Source organism: Octopus sinensis, unplaced genomic scaffold (genome assembly GCF_006345805.1).
Source record: "Octopus sinensis unplaced genomic scaffold, ASM634580v1 Contig18750, whole genome shotgun sequence".
NCBI lineage: Eukaryota > Metazoa > Mollusca > Cephalopoda > Octopoda > Octopodidae > Octopus > Octopus sinensis.
This window is the reverse complement of record NW_021835997.1, coordinates 187894-197256: the sequence shown is the minus strand read 5'-3', so window position 1 is coordinate 197256 and position 9363 is coordinate 187894. Positions and strand designations below refer to the sequence as shown.

At 37.5% G+C, this 9363-nt stretch overlaps 1 protein-coding gene and 2 non-coding genes across 3 annotated transcripts; 2 read left to right on the top strand and 1 right to left on the bottom strand.

The window, feature by feature from the left end:
- Positions 1–1629: 1629 nt before the first annotated feature.
- Positions 1630–1701, bottom strand: Trnah-gug. The gene has a single exon. It is a non-coding gene; the product is annotated as a tRNA-His (tRNA).
- A 1329-nt stretch (positions 1702–3030) lies between these two features.
- LOC115231702 lies at positions 3031–4110 on the top strand. Its single transcript, XM_029801667.1, has one exon. The coding sequence runs from the start codon at positions 3031–3033 to the stop codon at positions 4108–4110; it is 1080 nt and encodes a 359-aa protein (XP_029657527.1).
- A 3081-nt stretch (positions 4111–7191) lies between these two features.
- LOC115231711 lies at positions 7192–7381 on the top strand. The gene has a single exon (XR_003883542.1). It is a non-coding gene; the product is annotated as a U2 spliceosomal RNA (small nuclear RNA).
- The last annotated feature ends 1982 nt before the right edge of the window (positions 7382–9363 follow it).

Below are 9363 nucleotides of genomic sequence, written 5' to 3'. Positions count from 1 at the left end.
TGCTAGAAAACTTGGATGATGAATTTTAATCAAATAATTTTGTATTAGATTCTTCTCCACCTAATTTAAACTGTTTACAAAATAAAAAGCAGATAGAACTATTAATTAATGTCACAGACCAGACGTGAGTCACGCCGGACGTGAGTCACTTGGTCAGATTTTGGATATTTTTTTGGATATTTTTATATTTTCTATATAATAAAATCATTCAAAAATCACAATTTCTTAATTAATATTATATATTATAGTGTTTTATTTTTAAATTTTGCAAGTTATCAAATGTTTCTAATTACACTATCACAAGATGATTTATTGAAAATAAAAACTTTTAAACAATTTGGATCATTTGATGACGGAATCAGTAGAAGAGAACGTTTTAGATTACGTAGAATGTTTTAGATTACGTAAAGAATTACGTAGAATTAGCGACCTAAAAACTTTTGAACATTTGAAGAATAGTGCAGTTGATTCGAAAGAAATTGAATATCCGAACTATTGGATTCATTTCTTAAAATAGATTTGAAACATGTAAATTTATTTTTGTAAGCTGAACACGGCTAACTTAAATTAAATGATACACTATTGCTCGTCCAAAAATCTATGCAGACATATGTTAGGTCTATTCAAACACACAATGAGGTTAATCAATTGTATCTAGGGGTAGGGTAAGAATTAGGGTTAGGGTGAGGGTTAGGGTTGGCGTTAGGGTTAGGGTTGGCGTGCGGCCGAAAAAATGAAAAAAAGGAGAAGATGGAGATTTGATGAAGAGGAAATATCAGTTGGAGATTACGCACTTTTACGGATGGATCAAGATATAAATGAAAACACGAGAAAATATCCTCTGTATGACCAGATAGATACATCTGCATACAGAGTGATAAAACAGGACGGAGGCACATTAGACTTAGAAAATGAGGAGGGGGATATTATTGAGAAAGTACAGTTTAGTCGGCTAAGGAAATTAAAAAAATAATTTTTAATATTTTAAAATTGTTTCTAAATAAAAAAAATTCAAGTTAATCGATAAAACGTTATGTCGGGTCAAAAATGCGTTATGTTTGTTTTTTGTGGGGGAATAATATGAACTTTTATCCAACAAAAGACATAAAAAACACTAATATGGTATAATTGGAGTAAGGTATATCTATTTAGTTATTTTTTATTTATTTTTATAAATTTTTAAAAAGTGACTCACGTCCGGCGTGACGCACGTCTGGACTGTGACAATTAATAATTTCATTTGGGTGTTTTATTTGTGACCTCCACTAATTCAAGAAGAGTAATTGTGTTGCTCGATTGTCATGAACAAATATGTCTGGCTTGTCATTCGATAGCATTATCAGTCGAGAAGTTTGTATCGACTCGGATTACAATAGATCATTTATTATAAAGAAAACCAATATTATTTTATATTGGTTCTATCATCGAATCTCCTCGTGCTTCGCGAGACTGCCAGTCAATACGCAGTGGGGCGTAGTTGAGCTGATCCATAGGCTCTTGAATACTCTTTCAGCCACCTACCCTAGCTAACATTTAATTTTTCCAAAAAAAACTGGTATTATTACATTGCCTGCCAACCTTACTTAGTCTTTAAATGTAAAAATAATTTTGATACATATAAATACCAAATGCCTACGCAGGGAGTCGAACCCGGATCCCCTCGGCCACAACGAGGAATTCTAACCGCTAAACTACGTAGGCCTTTATATAATTTTCTTACTCTCTATAATAAATCTCTTTAATAATTAATTATTGTGAGACGTTCCATTTTTTCAGTATATTGTTCAGAATCCGCACTAGAATGAGTTATTAAGTTTATACGACATTTAATGACATGTTCTAATTACTTGTAAGAACATCAGTTCATCATAGAGAAAGGTTAGTTAACTATATTCAGAAGTATTGTACTGTCCGTGAACAGTTAATTAGTGTACTTTAACTAATCGATCCGAGACCACTGATACTTTTAGGAAACGAATGCTATTGTAGCGTTTCGCAATGTCCAATAACTTTTCAGACATTTAAATGCTTGAAACTCCTCAACGTATAGAGGATCGAATTTATACACGGAGTTGCAATCATTCATATCACGACTAAATCCGTACACTGAAGATACTGCTATTTAAATTTGTAGGAATTTGCGTTTCTTTTGTATCTAAGACGCTGAACTTAAATTAAAATTCATTGAAGTAGTATATTTGTCTATTTAACTTAGGCTCAACACAATCTTAATCACTTTGGACGTGATAGATTGTACATTTTATCGACGGCCAAATCATATGGCGGAAAATACAATGTCTTGGTCTTGTGGGAGCCTACAAAGATGAAAATTATTGAGGAAATGCTACCATTTAGCTTTCATCCGTGTGAAAAATGTTTTATTGGAATTTGAAAAAATTTCTCTTGATGCGACAGAAAAAGAAAACAACCAAATAATAATGATTTTTTTGATTTATTTTAGAAAAACAATCCCTCATTGACTCTGCCTTCCGCCCTGGCTCAGCCTCCGCATATGCCGAAACGAAAAAAATCGCAAAGTCTTGTCAGTTAAATAATAATAATTGATCTGACTTCCCCTGTTATTTAGTCGAAGCATAACTCTACGAATCTTAGAATTTGTGAACATATTGTTCAGTAAACGCGGCTGTCTTTCAAATTATGAGCAAACTAATTCAATACAAAATGACGAAACTAATTTTGAATTTTTCGGAGGATGTTGGCCACCACTAGTGCGGACATCCTGGTGGTCAACGAAACAAAGTTAAAGCAGGATCGGTACGTAGTTGATGGCTACAACTGCTGTCACATACCCTGGAAACAGGGGTCAACATGTGGCACTGGAACTAGCCTCTTCTACAAGCCGTACCTTGCTCTCCGGAGCTCAGGTTTATGTTCTTGTAGCCTATGTGAATTCCTCCAAGTGAGGATTCGCATAGGTAATTTAACATTTTACCTAGGGCGATGTATTCGAAGAACTTTACGGCGTGTTCTTGGCACGTACGGGAGTTCTTTGGAAAGCATCCGAAGGCGATGGTCGTTGGGGACCTGAATGCCAAGCACCAAGAGCTCGGTTTCAGGGTAACCAACGCGCATGGTTTGGCTCTAAAGACGCTGGTTGAAGACCTCGGGTTGGAAATCAGATCTTCAAGCGAGCCAAATCACATCGATTCGCGGGGAGGACAAGACTGGCTAGGCCTTGCTCTGGTCAGCCCCGGGATGCTAAATTGGGTTAGTAACACAATCTTATTGCCTGATATTGGGAGCGACCATCTGCCTCTATTGCACGAACTCCGTGAGCCAGTTCCTCAAAGGGCCCCAGGATACTTTGACCTCCGGTCCGGTTCCTGGGCCAACCTGGAGAGGTTCATGGCCAGCAGGTTGCCCTCACTCCTGGTGGGGAATACCTGCGCCAACATACGAGAGTTGGAGGCGTTAGATAATGGAATCAATGCTGCCCTGTCTGATTATATGCGAGATAATTTCAAACAGAACCCAGTACAGGGCCAGGCACATTCCACGCTCCCGTACCGGGTGCTAAATAAAATTAGATTCAAGCGCCGGCTGTCCAGACTGCGGGACAAATGCGTCTACCAGGAGAACCGTGTCTGGTTTCGCGGCTGGATCAGCCGGCTTCAGAGGGAGATCCGGAGGGAAATCCGTGAACACGAAAGTTCACGGTGGGAGCGGGCCTGCCAAAGAGTGGACCCGCGCTTTCCGGACTTCTGGAAACAACTGAAGAGCCTGTCGGGGAGAGGGGAGGCAAAGTCAGTGCGCCTTAAGCGCTCTGATGGAACCCTCGCCTCGGACCCGGTTGAGGTGGCTGATATATTTTCAGCCCACCTCAACAACATCTCGGGAACTGACGGAAGTCAGTTCGTAGAGACGTCGTCTTTTGTTACTATCCAGGAGGTATTGTCTTGGGACAAGCGCTGCCAGCTGGACATATCAAGGGTCGATGCAGGCGAAGTTTCCGAAAGGGAGATCCTGGCAGCGATCTCCCGAAGTAAGAACACCGCGGCGGGGCTAGATCGGATCCCTATGTCCATCTTCAAAAAGGCCCCGCCGTTGTTGATCACGGCCTTACAGGTTTTGTTTAGCGACTTGGGATGATTCCTTCCAGGTGGAAAGTGGCTGAGGTAATCCTCATTGGAAAACCTGGGAAGCCTCATGAAGTCCCCGGGGGATATAGGCCCATTTCCTTGCTTCCCGCTATATCTAAAATCCTAGAAAGGATCATGCACCGAAGGCTCCTGGAGGAGCTGACGGTGGTTGACGCCCTCCCGGAGTTCCAATGGGGCTTCAGGGAGGGTCGTTCATGTGGAGACTGCTTGTGGAAGGTGTCTTCCGAAATGAAGAACGCCCTCCAGAAAAGGGAGTGTGGTATGTTAGTTAGTCTTGACATAGAAAAGGCCTTCGACTCGGTGTGGCACGATGGCCTGCGGAGTTCCCTCGCCACGTGTGGGGTTTCTCCGTGTCTAAGGCGCTGGCTGTCGGGGTTCCTCGAATCTCGCGGTCAGGTCGTGCGACACCAGGGGGTCTTTTCTAAAGTCGCAACAGTCCTTCGCGGGGTCCCTCAGGGAAGCTTTTTCAAACTCAATGGATTTTCATCAATTGATATTCCATGGAAGGATGGTTCTATTTCTGGAACTGAAACTTCAATTTATTATAGAACTAATTTGAAGACAAAGAGGGCTAGAATTATTGAAGAAGATGTATGTGAACTAGTCAGCGTTCAAATACAAACAAATATTGGATGGATAACAATTGGAGGTATTTATTCGAAAAAATTACGTGAATACCCATGGGTTATTGACGAATTATTTAACAAAAACGTGAATCCGATTTTGGTTGGAGATTTGAACTCGAAGTATGTTGATTACGGATGTGTTACAACAAACCAAGATGGAAAATGTCTTGTAAAGTAGATGAAATCAGGAGAACTGAAAATATTGACGTCGGCAGAAATAAATCACTATGCAACTTATAGTGGTGATAGACTTGGACTGTTCATAATGCCTCAAAAGATGAGTGAAATGTGCAATCCTCCATATATTGAAAATGACGTAGGAAGTGATCACATTCCACAAACGATTGAATTAAGAACTGGCCCGGTTCACACACAGCACATATTCGTTAGATATGATATCAGTAGAATTGATTGGAATCACTTCAATTTTTTCATCAGAATGAAACTTGGTGGTATAGATTCTTTGAGGATTTCGAAACCGAAAGATATCGATAACCTGGATAACAAATTAAGATGCTTATTACTGAGTTATCTGGAAAATTATGGAAAAAGAAAAAATCTCCTACAGCAGGAGAATATGATAATAGGAGTAGAAGAACGTTCTCTACGTCAGGAGAAGAATAAATTAGAAAATAAGTTAAGGAGGTGTTGGGATTTCTTTGACTCCCAAGAACTTAAAGTTCAGATCAAGTTAATAAAGAGGAAGATAATAGATGTTGTAAAGAAGAATGAAGAAAAAATATGGAAAAGGGAATGTTCAAAGCTACATCGACAGAATCCAAAATTTTGGAAACTATTTGCAAGAATGGTTTCGCCAAGTAATGAAAAAGAAGAAATTTCTCTGAAATCAGATGATGGTTTCACTATTCCGAAGGAAGAAATACCGGATATATTACGTAAATAATTGTCCAGAATTCAAGAGACTGATCCAGCCACCTTTATTCCACAAGAAGTGCAAAATACAAGAAGTAATTATAAAGAAACGTCGAAACTGAATAGTCCCTTGTGCCAACCTATAACACAAGAAGAAATAAATACTGCGATAAAAAGTTGCAAAAATAAAGCACCAGGATGGGATTTTATTCCAATGAGTATCTTCAAGAATGCGGACCAGATTTTAGTTGGATTACTAAATATATTATACAATTCCTCGTGGAGTTTTGGACATGTTCCGTCGACCTGGAAACGAACAATTGTACGTATGGTCGTGAAAAAAGGAAAGCCTAAGTCAAAAGCAGATAGCTATAGGCCAATTAGCTTAATCTGCTCAATTTCGAAAATTATGGAGAAAATTGTTTTCAATCGTCTCTCAAGGCTTGTTGAGGTTAATAATTTTCTCTCTGACAATCAATTGGGTTTTCGACATAAAAAAGGGACTGGAGATTGTCTCAGAGAGCTAAGATCTGCAATTGATAGTTCGAGGAGAAAAAAGGAATTTCTTACAATAGCGTGCTTGGATATAACGAAGGCCTTTGACAGTGTTTGGCACTACGGACTTCTTGATACGTTATCAAAAGCAGGAATTGGGAGAACCGCATTATTATGGATAGAAAACTTTCTTTCAAGAAGGAGGTCGTATATACGTTTTGGAAATTTAATTTCTAAGAAAATTGAATTACGAAGAGGGGTTCCGCAGGGATCAATTCTCAGCCCGCTACTCTTCAATTGTGTAATGAGTGAGTTACCAAAAACTGAGAGCATAAATAGTCGTATGATTATTTATGCTGATGACATTCTTGTGCTTGATTCAAGCATAAGTAAACAAATTTCATGGAAAAGGGTAGAAACCCATATAAAAAACATTGGGAGGTGGTGCCAAAACAATGGGTTGACTCTGTCAAGAGAAAAATCAACAGTCACATGGATTGCAAGTAAAGAAAAAATATTGATGAATATGTAAATACAGGAGATATAAAAAACTCTGGAAAATTGAAGTATCTCTGAGTATCGATAGATCGAAGAGGATCTTTTAAGGATCATATCAAAACACGAAGAGAGAAAGCTACAGGAATGTTGAAATTTTTAACTCGATTTCATTTGGAGCCTGAAACTTTCCTTTTTGTGTATTCTACATGTATTGAGCCATTCTTGATATATGGCTATCAAGGATGGTATAGATCCGAAGAAAGTAGCATTTTTGTAAAAAAATTGGAAAAGACCAGAAGATTTGCTATTAAATTGGCATTTGGATCGGACTTAAATTCAAAAATCGAAAATGCTTATGACGTTAAAGTCAGAAGGATAGAAGATTTGTTACATCACTTGTGGAAATTATGATGTAATTTTTTCTTTTGGGTATATGCGAAGAAGAGACATGTGGTGTCTCATAAAATGACCCTATACAATGAAATCAAACCCACATTAATTAGCCTCTTGTTCTGCTTTTGGCTTTTTTCCTAACATTAATTTATGGGTTTGTTGGAAAATAAAACTTGTCTTGTTTTGTCGCTTCTCGGCCTTTTGGCTTTGATCAAAGTGTAGTATCTGTTCTTTCCAGCTTTATATCTGGGACGCCCTTACACGCGGCAAGATATAATGCTTATTTTTGTGCCTTTGTGTGTCCTGCGAAGCTTCCTAACTCCATTCCACGCGTCCTCCCGGTATTGCATTACTTTCGGGTTGGGCGCATTCCCTTTTGGGAATTTTTATTTTTTTAAAAGTGATTAGTTTATTACAAAAAGAATTTTTATTTTTTTAAAAGTGATTAGTTTATTACAAAAAAGAATTCGGTCAAGTGTTGAAAGCTTCATGGAGGGGAAGACAACGCGGCTTTGAACGTTATTTTAATATGTCTGATTTTTATACACTTTCTTTTACTTACATGTATTCACAATATTATCCCCTTCAGCTCCTCCCTTCCAAGATGCATTTGGTGGAGTGCACAGGCTATAATCCACAAAGATAGAATATAAGGAAGACTTTAGTACATTTGGTGGAGTGCTCGGGCTGAGGTTCTAGCCAAGGAGTGACTCTAACGCTTCCTCCACCAACCTTCAATCAGCAAAATATATAAACCCGAAGCTCAACCGTCAACACACCAGTCAGGAACCTCACTATGCTGGCTCGATTCAGCCAGGTACTCCGAATTTGTTTGTTTTCTGGATCGCATTCTGCAGCTTCCAAAAAAGGGTATATGTTTTTCTTGTATCAGAATCAATAATGAGGTAACTGTTTAGCGATTTTGAAAATATGCTCACCATTTTTAAGGTCAAAATGCATGGTAATTTCATAGGCTTGATCGCTTTCATGATAAACCTTTTCACTTTTTGAATACGGGCAATACGTTTGCTTTTTTCTAAGTAATAACTCTTTTGCTTTTTGATATGATCGTTTATAAAATCCTGAAGTCTTGTCTCTGAGTTTAAGGCGTGTTTCAGAAATTTTTTTGTAGCGTTTCACAAAATCAATTCACAAACGTGCAATTAACGATCTTAAATTTAACAAACAGAAGATTCTTGGAATTAATCCAAATTATGGAAGAAGTTCTCGTTTTTCGAAACTCAGATATTCATCAATTGATTCTGAAATCATTATCTGGATAGATTACATGGAATTTATTGGAGTTTGCCTCAATGAGGAGATAATTTTATCTGAAGCAGCTAAATTTGCTGCGTTAAACGGTCTCTCCGAATTTAAATCCAGTAAAGGATGGCTTGAAAAGTTCAAAAAAGGCACAATATAAAGCTAAGAATTTTTCATGGTGAATTGGGATATACTACGGATGAGTTCAAAGACGAAATCGAAAACTTTTAAAAATTATCTCTTCAAAAATAAATGAATATGGTTTCGAAAATGTCTATAATGCCGACGTAACAGGCGTATTTTACAAGATCATTCCATCAAAAAGTGTCTGCAGGAAACACCAACCAGGACAAAAATTACTTAAAGATAGGGTTGACATTTTTTAGCCAATTTTCAGATTTTTATTAATGCATTGCGCAAATATGACTGGATCTGATAAAAGAACCCCTTTGATGATTGGAAAGTTTAAGAAACCAAGGTGTTTCAAAAACTTGAACGTTGATGAGTATTTACAATACCACAATTCTTCAAAGGCTTAGATGAAGGTGGAAATATTTAATGAATGGTTGTATAATTGAAACAAAACTCTCAAAGAAAACAAAGAAAGATACTTTTGGTTGTAGACCTAACTCTCATATAAACAAGCATTAATATTTTTCAGGAAATTCAGTTGAGAGCAAAGTCTACCACAGCATCTTATGAAGTATATAATTAATCTAATTTAGTGTATTTACTGCAAAGAAAAGTCTAAGAAACTAGATCTTGTTTCTTTGTCCAATAATACCATTTCAATAGGAATTCAGGAACTTTCACAAAATATTGAAGCCCAGTTACTGATTGGATTAAATAATTCTAATGGTTTTTTTTTATTCAGATTGACAAATCTAGTCATGTTGAAGGACTGGCAGTTTTACTTGTTTTATGTTCGATACCCTTTTGACGATATTATTGAAGAAAATATGTTAATATGAGAGTTATAAAAGTCAGCCACAAATATCCCATTGTTATCAGCGAAAGCAAAAGTCTTTGACGAAATTGATGGATACAAGTATTTGTGACTACTTGAGAGTTGAGCTAGAAAAATTTTTAAACCG